The sequence below is a fragment of the Dendrobium catenatum genome, unplaced genomic scaffold (genome assembly GCF_001605985.2).
Source record: "Dendrobium catenatum unplaced genomic scaffold, ASM160598v2 fragScaff_scaffold_157, whole genome shotgun sequence".
Taxonomy (NCBI): Eukaryota; Viridiplantae; Streptophyta; class Magnoliopsida; order Asparagales; family Orchidaceae; genus Dendrobium; species Dendrobium catenatum.
The window spans coordinates 56,846-78,995 of record NW_021318619.1 but is presented as its reverse complement, the minus strand read 5'-3'; the positions used below and the strand labels follow the sequence as shown (position 1 = coordinate 78,995).

The 22,150-nt window shown below is 33.4% G+C and overlaps 1 protein-coding gene across 3 annotated transcripts in view; it reads left to right on the top strand.

Moving 5' to 3' along the window:
• The window catches only part of LOC110104555, a 34,955-nt gene that overhangs the window by 6,362 nt on the left and 6,443 nt on the right, over window positions 1-22,150 (top strand). For 2 of the 3 annotated variants that reach the window (XM_028692783.1, XM_020833714.2), the window contains exons 3-5: window positions 165-281; window positions 362-511; window positions 1,812-1,870. In XM_028692783.1, the coding sequence (XP_028548616.1) occupies window positions 165-281; window positions 362-511; window positions 1,812-1,870 (326 nt within the window). Of the gene's footprint in view, window positions 1-164; window positions 282-361; window positions 512-1,811; window positions 1,871-2,494; window positions 2,592-22,150 lie in introns of all 3 variants that reach the window. The other variant, XM_020833724.2, reaches the window with a different exon arrangement.

The window sequence follows — 22,150 nt, the reverse complement described above, 5'->3', positions numbered from 1 at the left end:
AGGTAATAATAATAAAAACCAAGACCCTAAAAAAATATTCATCCTACTGCTGCTTGGTGACTTGAAGCATCTTAATGGAACTTATATTCTTTGAATTGATGCTCATAGTAGTAGTGCATTGCTATGCTTCTCTTAATGTGATTTCTGTAACTTCAATTCATCAGGAATTATTGGCCATCCAGCAGCAAGGACCCAGAGCAATTGGCTTCTTTGGGACACGGAATATGGGATTCATGCATCAGCAGCTTATTGAGATTCTAAGTTATGCTATGGTGATCACGGTATTAAGTTGTACTTCTTGCTTTGTTATTCTCATACACTACTGAAATATTATCTAAATTGTGAACAAGTTTTGTTCCAGAAAAACCATATCTACACGTCTGGAGCATCAGGGACTAATGCAGCTGTTATAAGAGGCGCTCTGAGAGCAGAAAAACCAGAGCTGCTTACTGTTATACTACCACAGTCTCTCAAGAAGCAACCTCCAGAGAGCCAGGAATTGCTGGCGAAGGTATGCTCTCTTTAGCTCATTTAAGTATTTAGATAGTCACTTCATTTCCATTTTGGGTGTTAATCATACTCTGAAATGCTTATGCTATTATGTAGAGTTTTCTTAGAGAGTATTAAGAACCTGTGACTTTTTAGCACTTTTGAGGCATCATCATAACAAATATCATCTAGAATGCTTTCAATCAGTATATTTGTTGGTTGATGTGGTGGTTGAAAATTCAATGGATAAATGCTTCTGATGATTTAGGCTTTGTTTGGATCGTGCTTATGTATTGTGTTTGTTTTTAGAAAAGCAAATTTTGTTTTGCTTGGTTTCTACGTTAACTAAGGATTAAGGGAAATTTGTTTGACACTCTTCATGAGTTTAGCCATTTTACTGTTCTTGCAGTTTGATTGCAAGGTTTGTGTTTCATCTTTTGGCAATAGATGTAAATACATTTGTATCCCTAATATTACTTATATGTTTTATACCCTTAAAACCAAAAAGCTAAAACCGGACATAAACTAGCATCGAATGGCACTGATGCTTCAATGTACTCTCTCTGTTGATTTTGTGAGTGGAACTCACAACGACAACATTGCAATGAACCCTTCTACTCAATCCAACAATGCGGAGAACATCATATTGAGATGATTTCACGAGCAGATGATTGTGGCACAGCTGACACACAATTTTGATATCACTGCGAGCTCTCCCTCCCTCACTCTATCCAATGACGTGGAGAATACCATGTCGATAATATTCTGTGAGGAGATTGCAATAAAAAAAAATGCTACAACCAAAAAGTAAAATTAATTTCGGATTTACAAGTAGCAGCTCAATCACAGATCTTCCGAGCAAAAATCAACAAATTTTCAATTCACCACAGTTTTTTAAACAACTTCTTTTCTCCTGGCTGTTCAAAAAACAGAAGCCATACCAAACGAAGTGTTAGAATGGTCAGTTCCATCCGCATAAGGGCAGATGTTTCCATGACTAAATTGTTTATTTGTAATATTTGAAAATTATTATGACTTTACAATAAGGGTTTTAGATGTCTGGTACAAATGTTCTAGTCAAAGCTTGTTTTTTTTTTTTTTAATTCAGGGTTGGTGTAAAACTAAATGCAGTTTTTTACACTAATGCAATACGTCTCTATGAGTATAAAATTGATTAAGTTTCTGTTATACCGCCTGTCTAGCAAAAGGTTTTTTACTATAACTGCTATTTATTTAAACTATATGCATTTAACAGTTATTTTGCATGAAGACGCATCAATTATTTGATATCATCAGAGTCCATTGTTTTTTCCCATTCTTAGGTCAAAAACTTGTTTGAAAAGCCCGAGAATGATCATCTGCCATTACTCGAAGCTAGCAGGTTAGTCTGTTTATATTTATTGCTATTGATTGATTGATTAGAGATGATATAGTTTCTTAAAGTTATTACGGTGATGTTGCGTAGGTCAGTTTTTTTGAAATATCATTACTCTTGAAAATATGAACCAAATATAAATTTTTTTGTTTGACTGTAATAACTTTTGTCATAGTATGATAAGAAAAGTGGTTCACTATAAATATGTATTTACCTTTGTTAACCCCTGTGTAAACTTGATTTAATAGCCCATTGAATGGATTTTGTCTTTTTATTAGATAAATCTTTTTTTTCTTAACAATACGGACTAGAAAAAAGAATTTGAGTTACCAAGCCATAATTACAAGAGCCGTAGTTTTATTTATTTACTATTAGTATGTCATCCGTTTCTGATGGAAATGAATGATTGTAATTGCTATGGTGATAGAAACCTAAAAATTTATACTTTTTAGAAGCTAAGAAAATGAATATTGAGATGAGCATTATTAATTTGTTCTGTATTTTCTTTTTATAGTTTATTTTGTTGAAAATGTACCTATGATGATGATTGTTATGAGAAATGGATGTATTCTTTCATGTTTTGGTTATCTTGTTAGGCCTTGTTTACTTGTGTAAATGGTTTCAATTCAGTTGGCATCAACTACAGCTCAGGTTCCAGCTTCCCGTTCTATGGCTCTAGCACTTGGTGGTTTCCTTGGGCACTGCACTATGCTTTTACTTGGCTTGGGTACTGTAACATATGTTGTGATTCTTGATTTTCTTTTGGGCGCTAGCTACATCTGTTTCTTATGCCTCTTTGTGGCTTTTTCCTTCAGCAACTGCTTTCCTTCTATGATTTTTCTTTTGCGGGCTGTGATTGATTTCCTTCATGGCATCATGCTGTAGCAGGAAGCGTGAAAATTGCTGGAATTGTTGGAATCATAATTTTAAAGTTGATAATTTATTGCTTTGTTTAAACTAAGGATGGAAACATTCTATCCATGCTGGAATGCAGATGTGTTAAATTGAAACTTTTACTTTTGGGCTAGATTTCCATGAAATATGAGAAGTTCCTAATCTTGGGTCTTTTGAGTTATAAATTAAATCTCCGCACATGCATTTTCCAATGAATTTTGTATAAAAAGCATTATTTTGACATAATTCTTAAGAGTTTTATTAGATACGGGTTCTTTAAGCGCTTTCAATTTTTATGACAATGATAGGAAATGCTTGTAGAAATAGGAGAAAAATTTTGGCTGAAATTTAATTTCAGCAAAGTCCAAATAGTAATTGAGAAGAATGATGTGGAAAATTAGGAGAAAAACATTTTAATTGATGATATATGAAAGAAAGCGAACAAGATAAAATAGATCTTCAATTGGAGAGGAAGATCATTTCTCCTAAATCCCTACTAGCCACCGGCTAGAGCCCAAACCTTCTAGGAAATTCTAATTTCTGCAAAAAACATACATAATCCTAACCCTAGAAAAATAACCTACTTAAAGCATACAAAAATAATTCAAATCCCAAAACAGCCTCTTCATATTAATTTTCTCTTCTAATACTCCCCCATCTCCTCTTTGAAATAGTTCTCTAGGCCTCACCCCAAAAAGGGGCATGAAATAATGGGTGGAACCCCTGTTCCACCCCCCTATATGCAAGAGCCAGTCCAGGAAGTACCTGGTCTAACAGACAACTTCTAGCAAACGTTTCTCCTTGCATCAACATGAGCCCTAAATCTTGTAATTTGAACTACTATCCTATGTTCTTTTTTCTTAATTATTTAGTGCTTGGTGTGTGTTGGGATTAGTTTGATATGTATTAATTTTCTTTTCATAGTGTGATTTTCTTTCATTGTAGAATTTATGTTGGTTTTTAGATTTCTTATGGAATTTTGAATTTTGACAACTTTTGCATTATTATTTGGAATGAATGTAATATGCATTTTTTGTTTTATATATAAAAAATGATTTTTGTTTAAATTAAGTTGTTGGAATTTAGGAAATTTGTTATTTTATGTTTTTCTAATATTTGTACATCTTACCCTAGGTTTGCTTGTATCAATTTTAAATCTTAATATCTCTTATATCAAATTGATATCAGAGCTAAGATCATATTAGGATGTCTATTCTCTTTAAAGTATTCACTCTCAAATTGTTACTTCTAGAGTAACACAACCATTAACAAAGGTTCTGAGTTAAAATACATAACTACTACTTTGGCTTCAAGAATTATGCTAAAGTTTATTTTAAATATCATCAAATGGATCACTTTGTGAGTGAATGTCCTTGTTAAAACCTATTTATCAAAGTTCAAGAGGAATATAATGATGATGAGGTACATTAAATCAATGAGAAATTAAAATAATGAGGATGATGTACATAAATTCAATGAAAAAAGTTAATTATTTTTAAGTACATGAGTTCAATGACGAAATAAATAATTTTAAAAATGTTTTAATTAAGGCCTCTTTAAATGTAATATAATGCATCACTGTTTTGCCCAAAGTTGAACCTGATTGGAAGAGAATATGTATCTTTCAAACATACTTTAAACATGGTAAAAATCTTTGTATGCTTGTCACTTGAATGTTGCTGCTAAATATGCTATTGAACACATTAATTTGATAATTATATCACACCACATTTTTACAACATAGCTTGGGTAGATAAAATTACTTTTCTATAACTCAAAGATGCTTGATACCCATTCAACTTAATTTACATAGTGATAAAATGCAATGAACTATGTTATCTATATAAATGTTGCATGTCGTTTTGAGTAGGCCGTGATTGTATGATTTGGATGTGACACTTTGGAATGTCCAATTCTTATATGTTCAAGAATAGTGGAAGGAGGGTAATTTTGAAAACTTATTAAACATAATTCTTCCGCATCAAATGAATCAATTGCTTCTAGTGAACAACAGAAACCTTTGCATATCTTGAACCAACATGATTTTGAAAAGGGGATTATTGTTGAGGGAGTAATTTATGCGTTGATAGCTTTTGAATTGAATAAAGAGGCAACTAGGAGTATGTTTGTATTTGAGGATGTTGATCACTTATTATATGAATTTAAAGAACAGTCCTGGTGAACCACATGATGTATTAGCTCCCTTTAGGAATATAAAACATGTTAACTTGATTCTTGGGTCATCATTACTAAATTTTCCAAATTACATAATGCATCCTACTAAACTTGTTGAACTTAAAAGCAAGTAAATGAACTTCTTTTGAAAATATTTCTTGTGGAAAGTATGAGTCCATATGTTATTATATTACTTGTATCTAAGAAGGGCAGTAGTCGAAGGATCCTTGCACTTCATTAGGCAGTAAAGTCACCATTAAATATCAATTTCCTATACCAAATTTAGATGATATGTTAAATATGATGGTTGTAGTTGTTTTTCAAAGATTGATTTAAGTGATGATTATGATAAGTGAAAATGAGAGATGATGATGAATGGGAGGCTACTTTTCAGATGAAGGATAATTTTTATGAATGATTATTAATGCTTTTAGATATCTTGGATCTATTGTTTAGAGTGATGGTGAAATAGATGAGGATATTATCAGCAAAATTCAAGTTGGATGGTTGAAGTGGAGGAATGCATCGGGCTTGTTGTGCGATAGAAAAGTCCCCCTCAAACTTAAGGGAAAATTCTATAAGATGGTGGTGAGACCAGCAATGCTTTATGGTACCGAATGTTGGTCATTAAAAGAGAAGCATAATACTAAGTTAAGTGTTGTAGAGATGAGGATGCTTAGGTGGATGAGTGGCTTTACCCTTAGAGATAGGATACGAAATGAGCATATATGTGAAAAGGTTGGAGTAGCTCCAGTGGAAGATAAGATTAGAGAGATTCTCCTTAGATGGTTTGTTCATATTAAAAGGAGGCCTTCTGATGATCCTGTTAGGAAAGTTGAGGTATTAGATTTGACTTATGTTAAGAAAGGTAGAGGTAGACCTAAAAAGACTTGGTTAGAAAATATTAGAAATGATATTTCTTTATTAGATTTAAATGAGAATTTAACTTTTAATTGGACACAATGACGAAAAAGGATTCATGTAGCCGACCACACTTAGTGGGACAAAGGCTTGATGATGTTGATGTTAATGTTATATTAGTAATGCTTTTTAAACTAAATACTGAATCAAGTGCTTTCATAAGAATCATGAACTATGATCTTTAACCTTTTATATGAAAATTTTATATTATGCAAAATTTACAATAAAATTTCAGAGGTATTTACTATATTCCTAGGAAGGTCTTTAAAAAATTACTTATAAAAATTTTATTTAGATTTGTAGAGGTGCTATTTTGTTATGTAGTCTGTCATATTTTGGGCCTTGTAGTGCTTAGTAATGGATTATTTATTGATGTCGATTATGTTAAAGCAATCAGGGATTGTTTGACAACTTTTAGCATTCATAATATTCAAATTTCCATGATTAGGCTGCCTTCAATCAACAAGTCATTTAAGGGTTTAATACTATCATGACAATTATTATAAATTGCATTAGGGAGAATCTAAATGAAAAAAATTTGTAGAGCATGCTTCAAGTGATATTACATTGAGGCTTACACACATGTGCTTAGATTATTTGATTTTAATATAAGTTTTATATGATGCATATGTTGTAAGAATTGGAATTTTGAATTAAGATGAATATTCACTTGCTTATTTTAGTGAGAAGTTAAATGAAACTAAAGAAAATATTCCAATTATGATAAAAGTTCTATGATTTTGTACCAGCAATTTGATGCTAGAAGCACTAGTAGTCTGAGATTGTTTCCAATTTTGATCATCAAACAGTAAAACATCTAAATTATCAACTGTAATTAAAACACGGGCATACTAAATTAACTGAGTTCTCACTAGAATGCAAATAATTGTTCGCTGGAATTGAAAATTAACCTGTTGATGCCTGTAGGGTGATTAACTTACAAAGTATGTAGATTAACGTGATTGATTTTGATTATATTAAAGAAGACTATTCCAACAATAAGGATTTTCGTGAGATAAATTTTGATTTAACTAGTGACTATGCTTAATAATATTTATGGCTATGGATGACTTTCTTTGTTGGGAACCCAATTTTGCATAGCTGACTCATTTATGTGATTTTTTTTTTAATAGTTGACTTACATGCTAGTAAGGCTACAGGACATCTAGGACGTCATACAGTTGTAACCATGATTCAAGATGAAAGTTTATTAGCCTAATTTGTAAAATGATGTTGCATGCATAGTTCACAATGCAGAACATGCCAAACATCTATGGAAATAAATTTAATATTGGGTTTTATACATATTTGCTTATTCCATAAAAACCTTGGACTATGTTAGATTGAACTTTATTCTATGATTGCGATAAGCTCTTTGAAAATATGATTCTATCTTTGTAGTGGTTGATTGCTTTTAAAAAATTACACATTCCATTCCATGTTTTGAAAATTTCGATATTTCTCCCATGGAAAATAACAATTCAGCAAAGTGTTTAAACTACATTATTTACTTAAAACCATTATGTTCAACAATGGAATAAATTTATGAGTTATTTTTAATAAATCTTATGGAAGAAAACGAGAAACTAACTTCAAAATTTCAATTGCTTCACCCATAAATTAATGGACAAAATGAGGTAGTTAATAGGACTAGGTGATTTGTTGTTCTTTTTTATTAAAAAATACACATTGGTTTGGGGTTGATTCTCCATGTAGCTAAATTTACATGCAATTCATCTGTTGATAGGTGTACAGGCATAAGTCCACTTGAAATTACTATTGAATATCAGTCTAGCAAGCTTATAGATTTTGTTGAACTTTCTATTAAGTCTAAATCCAATGAATTGACACTATCATTTGTATATTATATGCATGATTTACATGGGAATAGTTTAAGAAAACTAATTTTTAAGTATAACAATTATAAATCTATTGTTTTGAGAAAGAGTATGTAGAATTCAGACCAAGTGATAGGATAATGGCGTGTTTGAATCCTATATGATTTTCTATAGGGCCTTACATAGACTTCTATAATGCATTAGGATGAATGCTGAATTGAAAATCGTAGCATACAACTAATTTAATTAATTTAGATCAGTTATTAATTATAAGTAATCTTGGATTTACATTTTTCTCTTAATACTTGTGTGAGTCTTGATGGAAACTTTTGATTGTTAATTTTTTCTTGTTTTTGCGTGAGGCATGGCTCTTCCAATTTATAGCTTCTATCATTTGTTTTTTTCTGCTAAATTATTTAGTGATTAGTGCATGATTTAGATCTTGTTAAATTTGATGTCTTTTTTGTGGTGTAATTTTTATTTGTTGCAAAATTTTAATTTTGTTATCTTTTTTGTGAAATTCAATTTTTTTTTAACTTTTATATTATCATTTAAAGGATTCATGTCATGATTATTCGACAAGTTTTATGTTGGTTGTCGATTACCCAATGCAACCTTCCACTTTTCTCATTCAGGACTTGAGACCTGACATCGACAACTTGAATTATGGAGGTCAACCTTAGAGTCTAAAGGTTTTCGCTTGAGTTGATCTAAAACTGAATATATGGAGTGTAATTTTAGTAGCAATCAATGTTTAAAATTGCGTATTCGGATATTGAGGCTTTTTTCATTCGTGAGGCGAGGCGTAAGCCTCAAGGCGTTTTGAGGCGTAAGCCTCAAAATCAAAAGATTGCGTTAACATAAAATGATAAATTTTTTATATACTAATGAGTGAATAATAAAAAATATATAAAAGCATAAGATATGAAGTGAAATCAAAATATCTCAATAATAAGACAACATGAAATATAGTTCAACTCGAAATTCTATCTTTCCCAAATCCCAGTATTCTTTTCATTAACATATAATTACAATTTCCAAAAATAAATAGCAATGACATATCACATAAAAACTTATAAGTCATCAGCACCGTCATCACTAAGGGGTTCTTCATTTGAATTATCATTATGGGGAACTGCTATCTCCCCTTCCTCTCCTATAGAATCCAATGTCGGGCATTTACTTCAAGATTTATGTAAGTTTTAATATATATAGCGTGAGGCGAGGTGGGCCTCAACCAAGTTGATGCACAAGCCTCATAAAAAAACTCGAGGCGTAAGCATCGAGACGTTTTTTACTGGAATTGAGCAAAGGCAGGCCTCAAGGCGAGCCTCATATTGCACAATTTTAAACCCTGGTAGCAATGGACCTAGTGAGGAGATTGTGACTTTGGGCAATCAAGTCATTAATAAGAGTCAAGGTTTAAAATTACGTAAATAAAGCTCGAGGCATTTTTCGTCCGTGAGGCGAAGTGTAAGTCTCGAGGCGGTGTGTCACGACCCTGCCCGGCTAGCCCGAAAATAATGGGGTAGGAACAGTCGGTCATACGGAAAACACGTGTAAATCATAATCAATTTCATTTAAACCTTTATAACATAACATAAACATAATTTATTAATATGAAAGAGCAAATAAAAATATCAAATTAAAGTATTCCAAATTTGTTTCTTCTCACACAAAACTAAAAACTTAAACATTCATAATTATATAAACTCAAACAAACTGTTCAGATACAGGTACAAACCACTGAACTCAAACTCAACAAAAATCATAAAAAACTTTCTTTCTGAGGTCCTCTACGACGGTAGGTATACTGTCGTCTTGTAGCCATCACTTCTTAATAATTTCTCTTGAAAAATATTTTCAAACGTAGGATGAGCCAATGCTCAGCAAGTAACATGTATTTATCTCAAATTCATAACTTAACTAAAAACAAAATATTTATCATGAAATTTTCATGCATAATACTTTGAGAAACTAAAATCATAATTAACATTGATATGCATATACTGTATAACCTTTTCATACAAAATTTTCTTTAAATATTTCCTTAAACATTTTCATTCTTCATAAACTTTTCCTTTCATCATAACATTTCATTTATATGCATAAAATATTTAATTATAAATTATACACCTGTCCTGGAAGTATTAATATTTTGTACTGATCAGGTACATAGTCTTTTGACTATTTTCTTTACCATTTGACTTCGAAGAATCTCATTATCATTTGGCTTTTGCAAGCCCCTTTACCATTTGGCTTCGTAGAACCCCATTATCATTTTAGCACTTCCGGATCAACATGCACATGCAATTATAATAGATCTCATAGGGTTTAAGTTATTCAGAAATTCATATGTATTCGTTTAACTTATTTCATGTATAATTGTTCTAATGTCTACTTAAAAATTTTAGTTATGAGACAATAAGCAAATATACAATCTTTCTTGTATAATAACATAAAAAAAACTCAAACATGTGATAGTTGCATGAAATATAACATTTATAAACTAAACATGTTTTATTTAACATAAAATAAAATTTAAAGAATTTAGAGACATGAATTTAATTTAAATACAAGTACCTAACTCGCAAGTTTTGCAAAGCAACCACTACGATGCACAACGCCACTTAGACACGCGTCGTCCCCCTTAATTGTCAAAACCTAAGATTTTGCATAAGGAAAAATGTCATCAATTTTTACATTAAAGTTTATCGAAGCTTTTTCATAAACTTAATCATTTTCAATTAAAGAATCTTGAATTTTCTTATTCCTCACCCTAATATTTAATAATTATTAATATTATTTTCGGATTTATTAAATACCCAAATTTTTAGAAACCTAAATTTCAATTTTTACGCCTTCACATCACACCAAAGTTTGCCTTAAACTTAATTAATTATTATCCTAATTAATTTTTGGATTTAAAATAGTTTAAAATTACAAAAAATGATATTTTGTGTAAAAACTCTAAGTTTTACTCTTTAAATACATCCTTAAAGATATTTAGAATAATATTCGTGAAAGTATTTTCAAAGGAAATGAGTTTTGAGAAGAGGCATAATTTTTAAATCTCCTTAGAATTAATTGAAACTTCATTTTCACTGTTCAAATACCTTTCTTAACATTCCCTATCAATTTCGTAAAGAAATTTAATGTTTTTCCTAAACCTTAAAAAATTCTTCTTCTAAAATCTAGAGAATGAGAGGGATTCTTCTTAAGTAAAACATACATTCTTCTTCCCCTTACTTTATGATTTTCCCAAATTTCTTCGTCGGAAAATTGTAGTTGGAGAAGTCGTCGAAGAACCCCGCCGCCCTTGCCCTTCCGCCTTCTCCTCCCTTCCGTTCGGTTTGGTCGAAACTTACGAATGGAATGGAGGAATTGTATGGTTTTCTCTATTTAGGAAATAGTTATTGCCAAAAGACCATAATACCCTCACTTAAAACATATGTGATTCAATACTTAATAGGGGTATTTTCGGTATTAGGAAACTTCAAACATTTTTTAACTTCCAAAATACTTGAATTAACTATAAGTTCTATACATCATTACATCGAAACGATTAGAATTTTGCATAGAATTTTATAAAATTATTTCCGTTAAATTTCGTTAACTTTGAATTTTTCATTTAAATCTCGTTGCGACGCATCAAAATGCATGCGACGACCCACAATCGTCGTTTTCTAGATAATACCCTCACAGAATGGCAATTAACGGGTCGTAACAAGAGTGGTATCAGTGCAAATGATTTAATACTGATAAATGAAAGAGCCTATAGGAGAATTGTATGAGAATGTCTAGGAAGTGAGAATTTTATGAATTATTCATCTTATGATTGTTGTGTTTTATCTCAGGAATATGGATCCTGAGCAGCATGCCGCTGATGGCATTGATATGGAAGAAGGGAGGGAGCTACCAACAGTAGCATAATCTCAGAGGAATAATGATAGCAACATTATGGAGTCATTCGCTCATATGATGGAAGCAATGACTTAGATGATAAAAACCTCTCAAAATCAGAGCAGTGGAAGTGGATATATGGATAAGAACTAGAAACTATTTCAGGATATGAAGCCTCCGTTATTTTCAAGTGGCGGACCTATAGAGGCTGAAGACTGGCTGATGCAGATAAAGAAGATTCTTGAGGGCATGTCTTGCCCAGAAGATATGAGCGTGATAATTGCTGCTTATGCCTTTAACAGTGAGGTAGAAAGGTGGAGTTAATTGCAAGAGACCTTTGGAGGAAGACCAAGCAGCCAAGTTACTTAGGAGGAATTTGTGATGGTATTCAGAGGTTGATATGTGTCTATGTCAGCCAAGAGACAGATGCAGGACAAGTTCAGTAGATTGGTTCAGGGAGATCGGTGTGTTTCTCAGTATGAGGCAGAGTTCACAATGTTGTCCAGGTATGCCCCACACTTGATACCTGATGCTGGAAAGAAGTGCCACCGTTTCTTGGTTGGATTAAAGGATATAATAAGGCAGCCTCTTATTCCTTTTGAGATAGAAGATTATTCTATTTTGGTGGAAAGAACTAGAATAATTGATATTGATATGCAGACAACTCAGAAGAGGAGAGATTTTCAAAAAAGGAAGATGGAGGGCAGGTCAAAGCCCTTCTAGTTTGCTCAGTCTTCTCAATCTGGGGTATCTACTTGGAAGAAACCCAGATCCAGCAACCATGATAGCAGTGCTTCAACTGCTTCTTTGTGCAGCAAGTGTGGGAGAATGCATAATGGAGAGTGCCTTTTTGACACTAATACTTGTTACTGGTGCTATCATCCTGGACATATGGCGAAGTTTTGCTCTCTTTTGGGTTAGAGATCTACTATAGAGGTCAGGTCAGGTAACAATACTCAAAGGACAGCTGGTAGACCAAGAGTTAAGGAGTCTACAGCTTTTGTGCCTTCTCAAAGTCAGACTTGGCAGAATGTTCAACCTCGAGTCTATGGATTGTCCCAACAAGAAGCTAAGGAGTCTCCTAATGTGGTTACAAGTACGCAATTTAATTAAATGTCAATGAAAGATTTTATATGAAATGAACGAATAATGAATGACATGTTTATAAATGAATAGACATGTGGTTACAATCCTTATGTGTGATAGATTTGTTAGAATTTTGTTTGATACTAGAACATCACACTCCTTTATTTTAAAAGAGTTTGTTAGATCCGCAAGTTTTCTTTCTACAATTATGTTGAAGTTACTATCAGTTTTAATGCATAATGTAAATCATATGGAAGCTAAGCAGAAATGTCATGTGGAATTGAGGATTTGTGATAAGAACTTATAGATTGTAACAAAAAGGAGGTTAAGTTTAGTATGCCAGGGGAGAAGAAATTCAAATTTCAGGGGGATAAAGGGGTAATAGCTGTAATTGTGTCATTTCTGAAGGCTTTTTAGATGTTGAAGAAAGGTTATGAAGGCTTGGCCTATGTTAAAAAAGAGAAGAAGATAGAAAGAGAGCTGAAAGATATCCCAATTATTCAGAAATTCCCAGAAATATTTTCAGATGATTTACTTGGTGTACTTTCAAGTAGAAAAATAGATTTTTTTATTGAATTAGTGGCATGAGTTGAACATGTTGCTAAGGCTTCTTACAGAATGATAATTAAAGAACTTAAGGAGTTGAAGGAACAACTGCAAGAGCTGCTTAAGTTTGGATTCATTAGGCCTAATTCCTCCCATTAGGGTGCTCTTATTCTTTTTGTTAAAAAAAAAGATGGAAGCCTAAGGCTCTGTATAGATTGCAAAAAGTTGAATAAGTTGACAGTGAAGAATAAGTATCATCTCCCAAGAATAGATGATTTGTTTGATCAATTGGAAGGTACTTCAGTGTTTTCAAAGATTGATTTGAGGTCAGGATATCATCAGCTCAGGATTAGAGAGGAAGACATTGCAAAGATTACTTTCAGTACCAGATACGGGCATTATGAGTTTGCAGTGATGCCTTTTGGTTTGATGAATGCTCCTACATTGTTTATGGACCTCATGAATATAATCTTTAAGCCATTTTTGGATCTATTCGTGATTGTGTTCATAGCTGATATACTGGTATATTCCCCAAATGAAGATTTTCATGCAAATAATTCGAGGGCAATGTTGCAAACCTTGAAGGGGAATGAATTATATGTTAAGTTCTCCAATTGTAAGTTTTGGTTAATAAGTATAAAATTTTTGGGGAATGTGATCACTGATGGGAAGATAGCTGTGGATCACCATAAGGTGCAAGCAATAGCAGATTGGTCAAGACCAACTATAGTGACTAAGGTTAGGAGGTTTTTGGGATTGGCAGGTTACTATAGAAGGTTTGTTGAGGGATTTTCACAGATAGCTATGCCACTATCCAGATTGACTCAAAAGCAGTTAAGTTTGAATGAACATCTCAGCGTGAAAAAGCTTTTTAGAAGTTAAAGCAATGTTTGATAAATGCTCCAGTGTTGACTATTCTCTCAGGATCAGATGAATTTCAGCTTTATAGTGATGTCTCACATAAAGGGTTGGGTTATGTACTAATGCAGAATGGAAGAGTTATTGCCTATGCTTCTAGGCAATTGAAGAATCATGAAAGGAACTATCTAACCCATGATTTGGAGTTAGTTGCAGTAGTTTTTGCCTTAAATATCTTAAGGCATTACTTGTACGATGTACGGTGCGAAGTTTTTACTGACCACCAGAGTTTGAAGTATATTTTCACTCAGAAGGAAGTGAATTTGAGACAGAGGAGATGACTAGAACTCATTAAAGATTATGAGTTGGACATTCAGTATCACCTGGGCAAAGCAAATATTGTTGCAGATGTTTTGAGCAAGAAGAATTCTAGGAGTGCAAACTGGATGATTACACAACAACATGAATTGATAAGGGAATTGGAGAAGTTAGAGATTTCAGTGGTTCAACCTAATTATGCAGAAATTGTAAGGTTGAATTAGATTATGAGTTGGACATTCAGTATCACCCGGGCAAAACAAATATTGTTGTAGATGCTTTGAGCAGTAAGAATTATGGGAGTACAAACTAGATGATTACACAGCAGCAGAAATTGATAAGGGAATTGGAGAAGTTAGAGATTTCAGTGGTTCTACCTAAAGATGCAGAAATTATAAGGTTGAATCAGACTATTATCCAGTCAACTTTTCCAGAAATGGTATGAGTAGCTTTTCCACATGATGCAGATTTTAAGAAAATTATGGATATGGTTAGTGTGGGACAGTGAAGATTTTGAGTTTGATGCTGAAGGATTACTACGTTATAGAGGCAGATTGTGTATTCATGATGTTGATGACTTAAGAAAAGAAATCTTTCAAGAAGCTCATTACTCAAGTTATACTATTCATCCAGGTAGCAATATATGTATCAGGACTTGAAGGAAGTGTTTTGGTGGCCTGGAATGAAGAGAAATGTAGCAGATACTATATCTAAATATACTTCATGTCAGATGGTGAAAGTGGAATATCAGAAACTAGGAGGATTTCTATAGCCCTTACCTATACCTGAGTAGAAATGGAAAGATATTGCTATAGATTTTATGGTTGGTTTACCGAGATCCATAAGTGCATGTGATGTATTATGGGTGATCATTGATATGTTAACTAAGTCTGCACACTTTTTACTTATCAAATAATCTAATCCAGTTGAGAAATTGGCAAGCCTGTATGCTAGTGAGATTGTCATATTACATGGGATACCAAAGTCTATTGTGTCAGATCGGGATGGAAGATTCACGTTTATATTGTGGAAAAAGGTTCAGGAAGATAGGTACCAAGCTTACTTTCAATACAGCTTTCCACCCTCAAACAGATGGACAGTAAGAAAGAACCATCCAGACTTTAAAAGATTTGCTCAGGTTATGTGTATTGGATTTTGGTGGTAAGTGGGAGACATGTACTTTTGATTATGTTTACCTACAACAGCAGCTTCCAAGCAAGTATTGGTATGGCTCCTTATGAGACTTTATATGGGAGAAGGTGTATGACACATTTAAGTTGTGTTGAGACAGGAGAAAGGAAGATTATTGGTGCAGATCTGATTGATGATGCTACAGAAAAGATTAGATTGATCCATGAGATTGAGGGCACTACATGATAAACATAAGAAATATTATGATGCAAAATACCGACCAGTTGAATTTGAGGCTGGAGAGTTTTTCTTTAAGGTCAGTCTGATGAAGGGAGTGAAGAGGTTTGATAAAGCAGAAAAGTTGAACCCAAGATATATAGGTTAATTTGAGATTTCAGAAAGGATTGAAAAAGTGGCCTATAGGTTGATTCTACCAGCACGCTTGAGTGAAGTACATAATATATTCAAAATATCTTCTTTAAGGAAATACATTTGAGATGAAACTCAGAAAATCAATACTGAATCAGTTGATATTCAGCCAGATTTGACTTTTATGGAAGAACCAGAGAAAATTATTGATTATGATATTAAGCAGTTGAGGAGCAGAGCAATCCCTTATGTTAAGGTGTTATGGAAGCACAATTCTAAAAAGGATGCCACTTGAGAGAAATAATTAGAAATGAGGGAGAACCACCCTCATTTATTTGGCTAAGATATGATTTTACTGTATATAATTTCTTTTAAATTTTGAGGACGGAATTTTTTATTAGGAGGGGAGAATTGTAAAACCAAAAAATGACGATCGTAAGTCGTCGCACGCATTTTGATGCGTCGCGATGAGACTTAAGTGAAAAATTCAAAGTTAACGAAATTTGATGGAAATAATTTCCTAAAATTCTACGCAAAATTGTGATCGTTTTGATGTATAGAACTTGTAATTAATTTTAAGTATTTTGAAAGTTAAAAATGTTTGAAAATTCTTAATACCGAAAATACCCCTATTAAGTATTGAATGACATATGTTTTAAGTGAGGGTATTATGGTCTTTTGGCAATAACTATTTCCTAAATAGAGGAAACCAAACCATTCCTCCATTTCATTCGTAAGTGTCGACCAAACAGAACGGAAGGGAGGAGAAGGCGAAAGGGCAAGGGCGGCGGGTTCTTCGACGGCTTCTGCAATGACTATTTTTCAGTGGAGAAATTTGGAAAAATTGTAGAGGAGACTAAGGGGAAGAATAAGGTATGTTTTACTTAAGAAGAATTCATTTCATTCTCTAGATTTTGAAAGAAAAATTTTCTAGGGTTTAGGGAAAACATTGAATTTTTTTACAAAATCGATAGGGAAGGTTAAGAAATGTATTTGAATGGTGAAAATAAAGTTTCAATTAACTCTAAGGAGATCTGAAAATTAGGGCTATTTTCAAAACTCATTTTCTTTGAAAATGCTTTCACGAATGTTATTCCAAATATCTTTAGGATGTATTTAAAGAGTTAAATTTATGGTTTTTACACAAAATATCATTTTTGTAATTTTGAACTATTTTAAATTCTAAAATTAATTAGGGTAATGATTAATTAAGTTTAAGGGAAACTTTGGGATGATGTGGAGGTGTAAAAAAATGCAATTTAGGTTTAAAAAAATTTGGGTATTTAATAAATCCGAAAATAATATTAATTATTATCAAATATTTAGATGACGAATAAGAAAATTCAAGATCCTTTAATTGAAAATGATTAAGTTTATGAAAAGTTTCGATAAATTTTAATGTAAATATTGATGACATTTTTCGTTAAGCAAAATCTTAAATTTTGAACGTTAAGGGGATAACGCGTATCTAAGTGAGAAGTCGTGCGTCGTACTGGTTGATTTGCAAAACTTGCGAGGTAGGTACTTGTATTTAAATGAAATTCATATCTCTAAATTCTTTAAATTTCATTTTATGTTAAATAAAACATGTTTAGTTTATAAATGTTATATTTCATGTAACTATCACATGTTTGAGTTTTCTTTATGTTATTGTGCAAGAAATATTTTATATTTGCTTATTGTCTCATAACTGAAAATTTTAGGTAGACATGAAAACAATTATGCATTAAACAATTTAAATGAACACATATGAATTTCTGAATAACTTAAGCCCTATGAGATCTATTATGATTGCATGTACATGTTGATCCGAAAGTGCCAAAATGGTAATGAGGTTCTATGGAACCAAATAGTAAAGGGGCATGCAAAAGCCAAATGGTAATGAGGTTATTCGGAGCCAAATGGTAAAGAAAATGACCAAAAGATTGTGTACCTGATTAGTACAAACACTAGTACTTTCGGGACGGGTGTATAATTTATGATTAAGTATTTTATGTATATAAATGAAAGGTTATGATGAAAGAAAAAGTTTATGAAGAATGAAGAAGTTTAAGGAAATATTTAAAGAAAATTTTATATGAAAAAGTTATCTAGTATATATGCATATTAATGTTAATTATGATTTTAGTTTCTCAAAATATTATGAATGAAAATTTCATGATAAATGTTTTGTTTTTAGTTAAGTCATGAATTTGAGATAAATACATGTTACTTGCTGAGCGTTGGGCCGTTGGCTCATCCTATATTTGATAATATTTTTGAAGAGAAATTAAGAAGTGATGGCTACAAGACGACAGTATACTTACCGTCGTAGAGGACCTCAGGAAGAAAGATTTTTATATTTTTTGTTGAGTTTGAGTTCAGTGATTTGTACCTGTGTCTAAACAGTTTGTTGGAGTTTATGTAATTATGGATATTTATGTTTTTAGTTTTGTATGAGAAGAAAGAAATTTGGAATACTTTAATTTGATGTTTTTAGTGGCTCTTTCATATTAATGAACAATGTTTATGTTATATTATAAAGGTTTAAATGAAATTGATTATGGTTTACACGTGTTTTTCGTACGACCAACTGTTCCTGCCCCGTTATTTTCGGGCTAGCCGGTCCGGGTTGTGACACGGTGTGAGATAGTCTCACGGACGAATAATTGCGTAAATGAGAATTTAAGGATTTTATCAGGTAAATAAAAGTAAGATTCCATCATACAATAAAAATATCTAAATGACAAGTGAAATTAGTGGAAAGTAATAAAATAGATGCAATAAAATTATGTCCCAAAGTATAGAATCACAAAATATTAGTCTATCAAAACTCCCAAAGTAATAAGAAAGAACATATAAAATCCAATCATATCCTATCACTAAATGGGTCTTTAAGAGAATCTTCTTCTCCAATTGTATCTATGAATGTCATATATTCATCAACTTCAATGTGACTAACTTTTCTCTTCCCTGTTTAATAAGAATGATCATTACCATGTTAATTGCCCACTTGATATAAATTTAATGTAATAACATATAAGAAGTTGTGGAATACCTTTATTTAGTTGTTGTGCTTGCAGACCAAAAAATCCTTCCCTATTCCAAAATAGAACAAGTTGTAAATCTGCAAGCTTTCTGACGGTCTGGTTCGGTATTAGTCGTTCCATGCAATGATACAAGCCAAGATTCACCTCTGGGTTTAAGGATTTCCTCTCTGAATATTGGAATTGAGGATTGAGATAATACGCCGCTGCATGTAGATGACGGTATAACTGGACCTCCCACCGGCTTTGGGTGTTTGCGGGATCGTGATCGGGAGCTTTCGGTTCGGCTTGGACCGGTAGAATGGAGAAGGCAAATTTCATTTTTATTTAAAACTATGTGAGTGGGACACTTTCTATGAGGCGCACACCTCAAGCTAAATTACACAATACCGCAATTGAGGCGTGCCTCACTCTACTTGAGGCATAAGCCTCAGCAAACGCCAAAATTTCTTATGCAATAAGGCGTCCTCGGTCCAAATTGCGTAGAGGCGCGCCTCTTATTACGCAATTTTAAACTATGATAAGACTACACGTTTTAGATATCTTGGATCTATTGTTCAAAGTGATGGTGAAATAGATGAGGATATTATCAGCAGAATTCAAGTTGGATGGTTGAAGTGGAGGAATGCATCGGGTTTGTTGTGCAATAGAAAAGTCCCCCTCAAACTTAAGAGAAACATAATACTAAGTTAAGTGTTGAAGAGATGAGGATGCTTAGGTGGATGAGTGGCTTTACCCTTAGAGATAGGATACGAAATGAGCATATAGGTGAAAAGGTTGGAGTAGCTCCAGTGGAAGATAAGATTAGAGAGAGTCGTCTTGGATGGTTTGGTCATATTAAACGGAGGCTTTTCGATGACCCGGTTAGGAAAGTTGAGGTAGTAGATTTTACTTATGTTAAGAAAGGTAGAGGTAGACCTGAAAAGACTTGATTAGAAAATATTAGAAATGATATTTCTTTATTAGATTTAAATGAGAATTTGATTTTTAATAGGACACAATGACGAAAAATGATTCATGTAGCCGACACCACGTAGTGGGACAAATGCTTGGTGTTGTTGTTGTTATATTATCATTTGGAGCCAATGAAATATGTTTTCTGGTGTTACATTAATAATTGTGAATTAATAGTTGGAAATCTGTGAATTTTGATATTTTTGTGTTTTTAGCCTTCTCACATCTTTTTAGATTTTCGTTAGTGTACTATTGACCCTAAAATGTGCTAAATCATATGATTTCACTAATAGATGCACGGCAATACAACTAACTAGATGGGACCCTAAACCCTATTTGCTGATTTTGTGCTCTGAGTACTAATTGCTGGCCTTTTGATGTGACATGTCGTCATGTTTGGTTCTGATATGGTCCCTATTCTGCATCTTTTTTTTCCTAGGGTATTAATCAAAGTTGGAATATTAGATTTAAAAGGTTTATAATCCTTTGTTATATACCTGGCTAAGTTCTTTAATTTAGGATCAAATACCAACTAATTGCATTCTATCGATCTCTCCCAGTTTAGGCCCAACGTGTAACTTAAAATTGATACGCGAATTTTCTTTGGAAACCCAAAAAGCTCAGTTCTTTCTTGTTCTCCTAGTTTAGGTTTAACTTGTAACTGAAAATTCATATGTACTTTCTTTGATAACCCATAAATCATAGTTCTCTATTGTTTGACGGAACAATTTTGATGGGGACATCAGATTTCGACACGTGTACCATCGCTGGAGACGCCGATCGACGGCCATGATTCAAAGTCTTTATTTTTTATGTTTATTTTATTCATGTCATTTATATTTCATGTTTTTCCTTTTGTACCCCTATGAGGGAATTAGTGTTTGTTGTAGCCCAAGGGCAATGTCGTTGGATTATTTATGAATGAAAATTTTCTACTATTATGTTCTCTTTGTGGGTTCAAGAAGATCTCTTGGTGAGTTCTTTGCATGATATCTCTTTGTGAGTTCTCTTGGTATTTACATCCATAGCTCTTCTCCTCATCCACAAAATACCACAATCCATACCCATGATTTTGGAAGAAGTAGACCCTCTCCACTTTTGCCATCTCCTTGGGATCCCCACCCGTCGACCTTGCCGCCGGCTCCTCCCCACCTTCCTCCCTCTCCACCACCTCCCCACATCTCCCTCTCCAACCCCTCATTGAAATTTGAATTTCAAATTTCAATTTCTTTCCAAATTTGGAAATTCTATTTATGGAAAGTTTTTGAAAAAATCCAAAGTTAAAATTAAATTGGTTTGGATTTTATTTCAGATTTTCCTAGTCATCTTTTATTTTTGGAAACCTTTCCCCCTCTCTCCCTAACTCCCTCTCTCTCTAGTAATGCCGCCAGCCCCCTCCTAGGTGGAATTCCCATTAATTAGGTAATTAACTCCCCCCTTATTTGAAATCCTAATTAAGCCCAAATATCCTTTCCCTCCAATTACATCAAAAACTGAAACTAATTTCAGTTTTCAAATCCTCCTTCCCCTCTCTCTCTATCGCCGACTCCCGTTATGGCTCCATTCAATTAAAATTTCTTTAATGCCTTAATTGCCTCTTAATTGGAAAATTAAATCTCAAATTTTCCCTTCCAATTCTCTTAAACTGAAATTAATTTCAGTTTTCAAACAAAACCCTCACCCTCTCACCCTAGCTCTACCGCCGGCCTCCCATCACCTCTACAACCCGCCGACCCCCTCTCCCTCCCATTGGAGAGCTTCTTGTGGCGACTACCCATCTTCACCTCCATGTCGCATGGCGGATCCCGAGTTAGAATGGGGGCTTGTGTTCGATGCCCACGGTAATCTCGACGTCCTACAATCGCCGTTCTTTGACGCATGATTTTAATCCGACGAAGACACCATGAGAGATTAGTTGGATCGGATCCTCCCGACCCTCATCCAAGTCATTGATAGACAACGTCCGGACTACGAGTGGACCATCGACGGCCGACCTTCCACGCCACCTCCACATCCTACGCCTTCCTCTCCTTCACTACGGATCTCCAGCACCGTCTACCTTGGAGTGGTTTCATCCCTTGTGTGGTTCTTCTTCTCCCGACAACCCTAGAAGTAGACAAATGAGCGTAGCCTCAAGGTGAGACAATCGCTTTGTTAACCGCAATCATCAGGGAAACGGGCATAAGCCCGCATCAGCCTTTTACCTAATAAATGCATCCCTTCCATAAGTCGGGGTTTTGGTGCACGTATTAGCTCTAGAATTACTA